The sequence below is a fragment of the Rattus norvegicus genome, chromosome 2 (assembly GCF_021556685.1).
Source record: "Rattus norvegicus strain SHRSP/BbbUtx chromosome 2, alternate assembly SHRSP_T2T, whole genome shotgun sequence".
NCBI classification, from domain to species: domain Eukaryota; kingdom Metazoa; phylum Chordata; class Mammalia; order Rodentia; family Muridae; genus Rattus; species Rattus norvegicus.
In genome coordinates, this window is record NC_141535.1 from 111,303,887 (window position 1) to 111,317,500 (window position 13,614).

A 13,614-nucleotide genomic window follows, 5' to 3' on the forward strand; every position below is an offset into this window, starting at 1 on the left:
TAGTAATAGTTCAAAACTTCTGCTATTTCTTCCCCTGGAAAATGCAGTCTTTGGTGGCAGGGCAATACCTCCATCTCTGATAAAACAAGAAAGGCTGTGTGTTTTCTCCTGGGGAAAAAGTGTATACATAGACATAAACACAAAATTTAAATGAAATACGGGATTTACACCCCCTCCTGTAAAGCTGAGCTTAAAACCCCTATACTACAAATAGCCCAGTATACAAATATTCAAAACCATTAGTGAAACACATGAATAAAATATCAAACAACCCAGACTAAGAAAGCATTCACATGTCTACAAAAATTCCCCTGAAGAAATTATGACAGGACACATAAGATACTTGCATTTTAAAGCTATTTATTTACAAAGTTCTTGCTAATATAACTGCTTTTAAAAATACAGCAAAACAAGGCCACTTACTAACCTGTGAAGTAGCACATGCATGGTATAGAAAAAAAATCCAGTCAGCTAAACTATCAAAGCAGATTACTGAAAAGTCCGTAACAAGGAATCTTGCAATATTCCCTTGAACATGTAGGAAATAAAATACATTTGGCCATAGGAACCCAGTCATTCTGCCTTACTGACTATAAGAAATGTTATAGTACAAGATAATGGCAGACTTGCAAAATTTCTGACAATAAACTTCCAAATCTTGTATTTAATGACATGGGCACAATAAAGAGTTGACCATACATTACATCCATGCATTTCACAGGCACTTAGCAAGAGTGAAGACAACCTCAGAACAACTATACAGAGAACAGAAGCAATTCTTAATAGCTTCCCCGTGGTCTTATCCTTTGAAATAAATTCAATACAGTAGTCAAAACTAAACCAAGATTTGCTAGTGTCTAGAACAAGGAAATAAAATAAAAAAAAAAGTTTCTGAAACAATTATAAAGTACACACTAATATCTTGTCTTTGCAACATATACAATGTTTTGTAATCTTTCTCTTATCTCAATTTGCAAAAAGAATTCGAGTGATCTTAATTATATGGTTAATAACGGTGTGTCTTTTAAAATTCATGTGTTAGATCTTTTATTTAAAAAGAAAATAAACTGCAAAAGCGCAGTTGAGTACATCAAACAATCCAGCTGAAGAACAAGCCTCCAGACGACAATCAGAGGCTTTTATTCAGCAGGAATCGAATTGATGTTTAGTCTCTGTACAAATTGAGATACACAAATATGTACTTCCCAAAATTCATTCAAGCTACTGTACAAATACACAATAGTTTACTGTATCAGGGTTACAAAGCTACTGATTATCATGAATAACTTAAAGCCACTGGTCTTCTGATGTGAGATTCAAACAAAGAGATAAATTACATCAAAATTAGTATTTTTTTACATAGACTATCTTGAAAATGTATTTCAAGAAAATAAAACTGTTGGTTAGTGTTACTTATCTTCTCTACAACTTTTACCAAGTGCTAATTCAAAGTACCATGTAAGTCAGCATCTTATTGAAGTATGAGGTCCCTTGGGATTTAAGTTTCATATCAAGTGAGTTGTAGATCGACTTAATGTATGACTTCTCCGTTCAAAGAAAGAAGGGAGGCTGACAAGGGAAGGCGATGGAATACCCTATGAAAGAAAAAACAAATATAATTTACATTATTCTCCTCAAAACTTAGAGTTGCAGAGTACCAGAGTTGAGAGCCAAGCCTATGTTCTTACCCTCTGCTAATTAACATGACAATCAAGACACCAACAGTTCCAGACTCTAAATATAAAACTTAAGATCAGAGGAAAGGAATAAAACACAATTAAAACTAGTTTAGCATTCTCAAACAAAAGCTAGATGACTGACTGATTCAGCAGATGTTAATTAACTTCACCAGAAGACACTGGCTTAGTAACAGCGCTGGAGTCTTTTCTTCTATGAGACACTGATGGCTCAGTGTTAAGTTTTGGAAAATCAGTAGGTTCTTTAGTTAAAAAATAAATACTGGAGGGGTTGGGGATTTAGCTCAGTGGTAGAGCGCTTACCTAGCAAGAGCAAGGCCCTCAACTCCGAATAAATACATACATACATACATACATACATACATACATACATACATACATACATGCTGGAGGAACTTGTTTATTTGACAGAGGACGAGTGTCAGGATCTCCCCTTCCAGGGATAGAACTTGGAACTCAGGCTCGGAGGCAAGCACCTTACACCTGCTGAATCATCCAACTGGTTCTTTCTTAATTCTTAATTAAAGGTTGGTGTGTGTGGGTGTGAGGGTGTGCTGTGCACTCTCATGGGTCCTGAGAACCAAACTTGGGTGCTCTGAAAGAGCAGGAAACATTCTTAATTTCTGGGCTCCCCTCTCCAGAACCCTCTTAATTATTAACACAGAATTAGGAAGGATAAAAAGACATCTAATTTTAAGTCATATATTCCCAGAGTGCTGTATTATATGCACAGCTCCTATATGTATGTATATGTGTGCATTTTCATGGGTGTATATTTCACTCCACATGAAAACTGAACAGAACTGCAGCATTCTGAATAATAATAATTATCAGATTGCTAAGCAATCTAAACTTATTCTTTCAAAGGTCAAAGTTAATCATCATTAGAATCTTAAACTATATCCAAAACATGCAGAAGGTTAAAGCCCAAGAGTGGGTATAATCAAGATAAACTAAAAGTCTACTTTTTATTAGAATGCATATAAATGACTAACTTTATCTAAACTGAGGGCTAGTAAGATAACTGGCTCTAAGTTCTCACCAAAGGGAGTAAAATAACTAAAATACTACCATTCAAGTGATAGGATAAGAACTTCAACAGGGAAACTGTCTTCCCCAGGCAGTTTCTATGATTTACTCTATAAAAGCCACAAGTGTAAGGATCTATGTATCACCACGCCACTCTCCTTTACACGATCATTCTCCTATCGAAGAAAATGTGTAATAAAACATGCTTCTCGTGAACCTAATACATGTTTGTAAAAATACCTTTATTTGGCAATATGCGAAACCTATTTAATCCAATTCACTATCAATGCAGAGCAACGAAGAAGTTGTAAAGTCAAAGGATCCAACCCACAGAAAGGGATTCGATGACAGAGTGTTTTGTTCCAAGAACGAGTTTCAAATACAATGAGCTCCCACTAGACTTCATGAGACTTGTTTCCATCACTGTTTTGCGTCAGCAGAGACTAACTTTTTTTGAAATTTGAAAAACAAAAAACAAAAAACAAAAAAACAATTTGCTACCTTCCCCTAGTAATTCTGAAGACCCTAGCTGGGGAGGTAGGATGGTGGGGAGATGGACACCCGGAGCGCTGAGCATGCCCTACAGTGGGCCTGAGAGCGCCGCATGGACTTAATCCACCATTGCTTATGGGTGTTAGTATACAGCAGGCCACTGAGGAGAGAGCGTGGAAGCCTTAAAGATATTTTAGGTACTTCTCATTTACAGTATATTTCAAGTACTACTACAAGTAATATGAATTTTCTAACAATTCTTTTTTAAAAAAACATTTACTATAATTTAAAGGCAATGGCATTTACATTATTTACAACAAAAATTACACTAGATAAACCTTTGGCCTTGAGAAAATGTATAACCTAACAAGCAAGTGCTTGTCTGCACTGTGTTTATAATTTTGCACACTTTTTTTTTAATTTTCTTTTTCTGTTTAAATTTTTTTTTCTTAAAGACAGAATCCTTTCCATAACTACATGGCGGAGGCTGACCTTGGACTTGGGGCTCTGCCTCCACTCCGCTGCATCCTGGGACTGCAGGTGTGTGGTTAGCATGTGTTGGTTGCCTTGTGCACCGGAGACAAACCCTACCAATGAGCCGAGTCGTCCTCTGTGGAGCGCTACAGACTTCAGCCATCTTCTAAAAGACAGCTTTCACCTGTCTTAGCTCCTTGCCTGCATTAGCTCTGCATGGCACACAGCTAACCACTCGTTAACACTAGAGCACACTGTGTCCCAGACCCTAACACGGAACATACAATTAGTTCACCCTCTATCACCAGTGCTGGAGACTTGTCTGCTGTGAAAAGTGAAGCAGATCTTTAATAAAACGTGCTTCAAGTTACACAATGGTAATGCCAAAACAAGGCTTACGGACTTGGGCTTCATGCTCTAACCAGTACCCACCTGCCTTCCTGCATGGCAGTATACATGACATAGATGCATTATTTTACTATAACTTAGTCCTCTGAGGTAAGCATTACTGACCTGACAGCTACTTCACTTCCCGAGCCTTAGTGTTAATAGCGCAGGTTACTAACCATTCAATAACACGGCTACTTTGGTGATGTGACACTCCTACAAATGTCTTCACCCGATCATTCTAAAACCGAATGCAGACTGTTCAGGAACACTTAAGTATTTGCCCAACTTGAGATTCCAGAGAAATCTCTATTCTTTGGTTGCACAGATTATACTATACATCAAATAATTGACAAGAAATAAACCTTTGCCCAATGTTATTGGAACTCAAATAGAAATATAACATTTATAAAGTGATAAGCCAGGCCAAAACATGATTTTCTTCTTATGGAAATTAGAGTATGTCTCGGTTCCAGTAAAAAACTCATATCCAATAAACTACATAGTAGGCATGCAACTAACTCGGTAAAAGGAGACTCTTAGCTGGGCATGGGTGCACACATCTTTAATATCAGCACTTGGGAGGCTAAAATACACAGGCAGATCTGAGAGTTTGAGGCCAGTCAGGTCTACATAGCAGCTACATGATAGCCAAGGCTACACAGACTCTGTCTAAAGGATAAGGGGGTGTATCTTTCAATTGCTTTTATAAGTAAAAGTTACATGTTTAGACAATAAAACAAACTCCATTACTTCGTAGGCTACCCTAAAATTTTCAATTAAAAAAACTATCAAAAAGTTTTTTTAGAAAAATAGATTACTTTACAGTATTAAAAAGTTCACCAACGTATACATCTAGGAGAGTCCATCACCATGTTAAACCAATACTTACTGCTAAGGAAGATGTGCTGGACAGACGGCTCACAGCAAGTTTGCCACTACTCGGAGGACTCCTTCCCTCTGAGCTATGGGATGATGACAGAGCCATCCGCAGGGCTCTCTTGGGAGTTTTGGAAAAAGAGAATGCCCTTGTAACCTGAGGTTTAAAAGCAATAGTATTAGTTATAGCTAGACAAACTTAAGATGGTCAATAAAAATCTGTCTTCATAAAGGAAGCCAAATATATCACTTTCCACAAACAGGATGTGGTAGAACTCTCTCTGGCACATGCAGCGAGAAATGAAGTATGCTATAAACTATCCCCGCCTCCTGCAGGTAGGGGCACTGAAATCCAGTAGGAGAGGATGGGAAGGAAGGTAGCCAGCCTGGAACACAAGAACTTAGGGCTTGTTGTGTTGCTTGTTTTCTATTTTCCTGTTTGTAGGGTGGGATTGAACCCAGGCTTTCTGTGTGCTAAAAAGCTTTATCCTCAGCTAAACCCCAGCTAAGGAGTTTCTCTTATTCTGCCAAAGTGTAGACATGCAATCCAAAACCCTAGTTTCTTTACTGCAAGTGAAGGAGTTCTTCTAAATCATAGTCTATCTAGTTTGTCTCCTATGTTACATGTGTTAAGTGAGGGCATATATAAAGGTAGAACAGGACCTCCCTTTCAAAGGGAAACAAAACAAAGCTATAACGCTGCAAACGTCATGTGGCTCTCTGAAATTCTACTTCTATTCTTTTTGGTTTTTTGAAACATATTCTCTCTCTACATAGCCCAGGCAGGCCAGCACACCCAGCCAACTTCTATTTTCCATTACTAATATAAGATGAAAACATGAATACATTTCCTAACTCAAGTCATGCTTTGCTGAAAACTGTTCTTGACGTTATTTAAGATGAATGTAAATGCATTTATGTCTAAAACACCAACAACTCACTCAAGTCTGGTTCATACAACATTCATTGCACCAAGAATACATCAGCAATCTGTAAGTGCTGTGACAAAGAAGCCACTGAACACTATAAAATGTAATCTGTGAGTCATTTCCGAGTACTGTAGATCAGTTCTGTTGTAGACTCTGTGTGTGTGTGTGTGTGAGAGAGAGAGAGAGAGAGTGTGTGTGAGTGAGAGAGAGAGAGAGAGAGAGAGAGAGTGTGTGTGTGTGTGTGTGTGTGTGTGTTTGTGTGTTTGCGCGCGCACATACACATGCAGGTCACAGGGGTCCTGCCATGTATCAGCTGTTTTCTAACTTTTTTCTTGTTAAAGGTGGGATCTCTGCTGGCCTCACCAAACAGGCTACACTAAGGACCACTGAGTTCCAGAAATGCCCTGGACTCTGCTGCCCCATACTTAGGATTATCGATATCTCAGTGCCCGGCTCCACATGTTCTAGATTCAGAACTCAGGTCTCACAACAGCTCTAGACTATTTTGTTATCGGTGCTGAATGCAGCACTCTTTTAATTTAGTGTGAAAAGTACATTCTAGAGAACTAGAAGTTCCAGAAGTCCAGAACTTCACTAGAACTCACCTTTTTTGAAGTCTTTTTTATTGCTCTAGATGCTCGACTAAGTGTACTATCCATATCTTTTGTATTTACTTCAAAAGATTCTGGATCAGTCACGTACATAAGATTCTCCTGTTGAAAAACAAAGTTCAAAAACCAACTGTTTCTAAAACCATTAAGCACTCATGCACATCCCCACACATGGTAACATCTATAAATGAAGCTACTTCAGACTTGTGACACAGGCACATATGTCCTGGATCTGACAAATGTAGCCACCCTACCCCACCTATCAACAAAACTTTAATGTACTTATTTTTTACCCTTAAAAACAGTACCTTGAGGATAATGAAAAATAATTATTGTATAAAGTTACTGTAGACCACATAACTCAACAGGGAATGCATCCATATAAAATCTTACTAGCAACTCTAAAACTGAACAGTATTTAAAACAGCAAATGCTCTTTTAAATTTATGCCTCAAAGCTAACAAAACACAAAGTTTCCTTAAGAGAGTCACACCTGACTTTCTTCCTCAGTTTGTGTCTGGAAGAAATCTAAATTAGAAGTTCTGGCCCAACATCCTGAGTCCCTACAGAAACAGCAGCTAGGTATCAGATATCTGTAACACTCTTGAAACTGTGCAAACATTGTGTATAAATATGAGCAAAGTGTTCTTTCCAAAGAAGAGAGTTCACAGATTATAGAGTACATTCTCCAACGAGCAAAAGCCCTCCTAGAGTAAGCAAAGAACCATGGACCAAAATTACCCTTAAAACAAGATAACCTTTGTCAGAACATATCCATGAACTGGAGTCATGTGAGTGGAATTCCAAGTGCTTATGAGAAAACTCCAAAAAAAGCAATTCTGGACCTCAGTTTCTTCAAAACACAGAACTGCTCTTGGAATGTGTTTTCGTGTCCCTCCCAGGTGAAATGGATTAGAGTGAGTTTATTTCAAATTATTCATTATAACTGACTATTGTTTAAATGTCTCTGCAGAAAAACACGGGGTTTTTTTGCCTCCTGGAGCTTATCTGGATAATTGTACAATTTATTCACAGGACTCATGTTAATCTTCAGCGTTATTATAAATTGTCTGATGCTCTGAATAAAGCTACTTACTGTATGATATACTAGTCAGCCTCATTTATTGGCTCCATTTCCCAGATCCCAACCCTCTAGAGGACCAGACAGCCTTCTTCAACTAATTTCAAATAGTACTTTGGACTTTCGATATTAAGTATTTTCACTTTAAATCCATAAATCTAGACTGAAAAAAGGTCAATGACCTCATTCTTCAGGCACTGAAAAGCCTGCTCTAACTTATAGAAATATATACCATCTTGTGAATGATTTTTTTTACTGAAAGTTTTCCTGTGTACACACACACACACACACACACACACACACACACACACACACACACACACACACACACACAAAGGGGAGAAAATATCTGGCATGTCTAGCCGAAGCAATTACAAGGAAAAAGCCTGATAGTACTAGAACTGACTGAGTACACAACTGTAGCAGAAGCCAGAGTGCAGTCCTAGCACCGGTCAGGAGGCTCCCATCTGCCCTAACTCCGGCCCAGAGACTCAGTGCTCTTCTGTCCTCCACCTCCCTCACAAGCACATACCGCCACACATAATAGCTAGAATTAAGATGAATCTTTTAAAATTAAAAACAAGAAAACAAGTCTTTCTACCTTCTTTAGACCCACTTTTTCCACCTGACACATCTGCTAAATTTCAGACTAGTCCAATCCCCAACAGATAACAGTACTTGTAGATATTTTTATCTTAGAAAGAAAAGTTGGGCTGGAGAGATGGCTCAGTGGTTAAGAGCACTAGCTGCTCTTCCAGAGGTCCTGAGTTCAATTCCCAGCAACCACTTGGTAGCTCACAACCATCTAATGGGATCTGATGCCCTCTTCTGGTGTGTCTGAAGATGGCCACAGTCTTATTTATATATACTTATTTACATATAATAAATAAATAAATTTTTTTAAAAAGAGATAATACATACTACATATACTGTTTTTGAAATGGTCTCTCATTTTCCACACTTAATTCATATTTATAATTTTCATAGGAATAGGATATACATCTAAATTCTAAATACTTAATGAATTTTTGTAGTGTCATGGGCTAATAACTACAGCTAAGGTCTACAATAATGATAGCCTTATTTCAAGACCATCTACGCTGGAGCTGAAGAAATGGCCCAGCAATAAGGAGTACAGGCTACTTTCCAGAGGACCTGAGTTTGATTTCAAATACCCACCTGTCAGCTCAAAACCATCTGTAACTACAGTGCCTGGGAACCAAGGCCCTCCATGGCCTTCTTGTGCACTGATGACCAAACATACACAAAGGCAAAACATCCATCTGTGTAAAATACTATGTATTTATTCTACCTATAGGTTCATATATAAACTTTAAAACAGTGTAAAACTTTTCATAAAGTACAATTTTAGGGCCAGAATGATTAAGCCGTGAGTAAGGTGTCTGTCTGCAAGCCTGATGCCTGATTTCATCCCAGAACAACTGTGGTGGAGAAACAGAACTTGCTCCTATGAGCTGTCCTCAAGCTTCCTTCACAAGAGCACAGTAGCATACACATGCACTCTTCCAATGAACAAATGTCACATTTGAAGCTTAAGTATAATTTAGTATTTCAAATGGTAGGAGCATTACTAAATTTTCTAGGTATAATTTTATTTTCTTTACAAATTATCTTAGGGATCACTCTGCCAAATTCTAAAAGTTTTCCCTAGGACTTTAGAGACAGAAGAAATCCATAAACTAATTAAAGATGAATCAACATCTGTGTATTAACATTCTCACTCAGGAATATCTTATCAAGGGCTCAATACTGCAGATATGTTGCACTATTTTTGTGCGGGATACTGAAACCAGGTCTTGGAAACTGTCAAGATGAACACTCTACCATTGAACTATAGTCCTAGCTGAATACAAACTTGATAAATAGTGTGCCTGTTTCTTAGAAAGACTACTCTTACATACTTCATAACAAATGTTACTGAGCTTCCAGTCACTGCGCCCCAGAGTTAACCCTATGGCACAGCTCACAGGACCCAAATCCCGCCCAGAGAGAGCTGGTCTCCCAGGAGTGCTGACACACCTAATATCACAGGCTCACGGATAGGATAGGCTACAATCAGAGGCAGGAACACCAACTAACATCAGAGCTAACCAAATGGAGTGAGGCAAGTACAAGAACCTAAGCAGCAGAAACCAAGGCTATTTGGCACCAACAACCCAGTTCTCACACTACAACAACTCCTGGATACTCCGATACACCTGAAAAGCAAGATTCAGAGTTAAATTCACATCTCATGATGATGAAAGAGGACTTTAAGAAGGACATAAATAACTCAGTTAAAGAAATACTGGCGGAACACAGGTAAAGAGAAGCCTTTAAAGAGGAAACATAAAAAATCTCTTAAAGAATTACAGGAAACCACAACCAAACAGGTGAAGGAATTGAACAAAACCATCATCACAAAGTGAGACAACCCTGGAGACAGAAGATCAGGAGTCATACGCAAGCATCATGAACAGAACACAAGAGATAGAAGAGAGAACTCAGGGGCAGAAGATACCATAGAAAACATTGGCGCAACCGTCAAAGAAAATGCAAAAGGTTCTAACCCAAAACATCCAGGAAATCCAGGACACAATGAGAAGATCAAACCTAAGGATAATAGGTATAGAAGAGAGTGAAGACTCCCAACTCAAAGGGGCAGTAAATATATTCAACAAAATCATAGAAGAAAACTTCCCTAACGTAAAAGAAATGCCCGTGAACATGAAGAAGCCTACTCTAAATAAACATGACCAGAAAAGAAATTCCTACCATCACATAATAATCAAAACACTAAATGGACAAAACAAAGACAGAATATTAAAAACAGTAACATATAAAGGCAGACCTATCAGAATTACACTAGACTTCTCACCAGAAAATCTAAAAGCCAGAAGATCCTGGACAGATGTCATACAGACACGAAAAGAACACAAATGCCAGCCCAGGCTACTATATCCAGCAAAACTCTCAAAACCAAATTTACACAATATCTTTCCACAAATCCAGTCCTAAAAGGATAATAGATGGAAAACTCCAACACAAGGAGGAAAACTACACCCTAGAGAAAGCAAGGAAGTAATCTTTCAGCAAACCCAAAAGAAGATACCCACACAAACATAATTCCACCTCTAACAACAAAAATAACAGCATCACTACACCTTGATATCTCTTAACATCAAAAGACTCAATTCCCCAATAAAATCTAACAGAATAGATACGTAAACAGGACCCAGCATTTTGCTGCATATAGGAAACATACCAAAGTAATAAAGACATACAATACCTCAGAGTACAAGGCTGGGAAAAAATATTCAAAGCTAATGGTCCCAAGAAACAAGCTGGAGTACCTATTCTAATGTTGAATAAAATCGACTTTCAATCAAAAGTTATCAAAAAAAGATAAAAACACTTCATACTCAAAGAAAAAAAATCTATCAAAATGAACTCTCAATTCTGAATATCTATGCTCCAAATTCAAGGGTAGCCACATTCATAAAAGAAACTTTACTAAAGCTGAAACACACAATGCACATCACACATTAATAGTGGGAGACTTTAACGTCCCAATCTCAATAGACAAATCATGGAAACAGAAAATGGAGACACAGGAAAACTAACACAAGTTCTGAACCACATGGATTTAACACATATCTATAGAACATTTCATCCTAAAACAAAAGGATATACCTTCTTCTTGGCACCTAATAGTACCTTCTCCAAAACTGACCGCATAATCAGTCACAAAACAAGCAGCAACTGATACAAGAAGATAGAAATAATCCTGTGGGTCCTATTAGATCACCAGACTAAGGCCGGTCTTGAATGACAACAAAAGCGATAAGAGTCCACATACACAGGACCTAAACAACGCTCTACTTAGTGATAACTTGGTTAAGGAAGAAATACGAAATTAAAGATTTTTCAGAATTAAATGAAAACGAAGTAACAACATACCCCAAAATTATGGGACCCAGTGAAAGCAGTGCTGAGAGGAAAACTCATAGCCCTGAGTGCCTTCAAAAAGAAACTGGAGAGAGCAAACACTAGCAGCTTGACAACACATGGAAAGGTCTAGAACAAAGAGAATCAAATATACCCAAGAGGAGTAGAAGGCAGGAAATAATTAAATTAAACTCAGGGCTGAAATCAACCAAGTAGAAACTAGTAGGACTATAAAAAGAATCAAAAGGAAGAAAAAAAACAAAAAACAAAAAACTGGCAGCTTTGAGAAAAATCAACAAGATAAATAAACCCTTAGCCAGTCTAACCAGATGTCAGAGAGACTGTATCCAAATTAACAAAATCAGAAATGAAAAAGGAGATAACAGAAACTGAAGAAATAAAAAAAAAAAAACACACACACACACAACCAGATTCGACTACAAAAGCTTATACTCAACAAAACTGGAGGGAATGAACAATAATCTAGATAGATGATACCAAGTACCAAAGTGAAATCATCCAGATCAGATAAGCCATCTAAATAGTCCCATAAACCCTAAAGAAATAGAAGCAAACGTTAAAAGTCTCCCAACAATAAAAGCCCAGGACCAGATGGGTTTAGTGCAGAATTCTATGAAATGTTCAAAGAGGAACTAATACCAACACTCTCTGAACTATTTCACAAAATACAAACAGTAGGAAAACTACCCAATTCTTTCTTTGAAGCCACAATTACGCTCATACCTAAACCACACAAAAACCCAACAAAGAAACAGAGAACCAATTTCCCTTATGAATATCAATGCAAAAATATTCAATAAAATTCTAGCAAACCAAATCTAAGAACACATCAAAGCAATCATCCATCATGATCAAGTAGGCTTCATCCCAGGAATGCAAGGATGGTTCATATACAGAAATCCATCAACAAACCCACCATACAAACAAACTGGGAGGGGGGGGAACCATATGATCATCTCCTTAGATGCTGAGAAAGCATTTGACAAAATTCAGCACCCCCTTCAAGGTAAAAGTCTTGGAAAACTCAGGAATTCAAGGCCCATACCTAAACACAGTAAAAACAATATACAGTAAACCAGAGGAGAGAAACTTGAAGCAATCCCACTAAAATTAGGGACTAGGTAAGGCTGCCCACTCTCTCCCCACCTATACAATATACTTGTATAGGTAGTCCTAGCCAGAGCAATTAGACAATAAAGAGGTCAAAGAGATACATACTGGAAAGGAAGAAGTAAAAATATCACTATTTGCAGATGATAGAATAGGATACCCAAGTGACCCCCAAAACTCCATCAGAGAACTCCTATAGCTGATAAACAACTTCAGCAAAGTGACTGGATATAAAATTAACTCAAACAAACTAGTAGCCTTCCTCTATTCGAAGGATAGACAGGCTAAAGAAAAAAAAAATGGGGAAATAACACCCTTCACAATAGTCCCAAATAATAAAAAATAGCTTGGTATGACTCTAACCAAGCAAGTGAAAGATCTATATGACAAGAACTTCAAGTCTCTGAAGAAAGAAATTGAAGATCTCAGAAGATGGAAAGATCTCCCATGCTCATTGATTGCCAGGATTAATATAGTAAAAATGCCCATCTTACCAAAAGCAATCTACAGATTCAAGGCAATCTCCATCAAAATTCCAACTCAAAGAGTTAGAAAGAGCAATTTGCAAATTCATTTGGCATAACAAAAACCCCAGGATAGGGAAAACTATTCTCAACAATAAAGGAACTTCTAGGGGAATCACCATCCCTGACCTCAAGCAGTATTACAGAGTAATAGTGATAAAAACTGCATGGTCTTGATACAGAGACAGGGAGGTAGATCAATGGAACAGAACTGAAGACCCAGAAATGAACCCACACACCTATGGACACTTGATCTTTGACAAAGGAACTAAAACCATCCAATGGGGGCGGGGGGGGGGGGTGATAGACAGCATTTTCAACAAATGATGCTGGTTCCACTGGAGGTAGCCTGCAGAATTCAAATGGACCCATTCTTATAGCCCTGTACAAAGGTCAAGTCCAAGTAGATCAAGAGCCTCCACATGAAACCAG

General features: G+C 37.9%; 1 protein-coding gene across 6 annotated transcripts in view; it reads right to left on the bottom strand.

The window, feature by feature from the left end:
- Positions 1-343: 343 nt before the first annotated feature.
- Positions 344-13,614, bottom strand: part of Ect2 (epithelial cell transforming 2) — a 61,956-nt gene continuing 48,685 nt past the window's right edge. For all 6 annotated transcript variants that reach the window (XM_087626158.1, XM_087626143.1, XM_087626155.1 and 3 more), the window contains 3 exon segments: positions 6,493-6,600; positions 4,972-5,115; positions 344-1,595 (listed from right to left, as the gene is read on the bottom strand). In XM_087626158.1, the coding sequence (XP_087482284.1) occupies positions 1,506-1,595; positions 4,972-5,115; positions 6,493-6,600 (342 nt within the window). In that variant the 3' untranslated portion in view covers positions 344-1,505.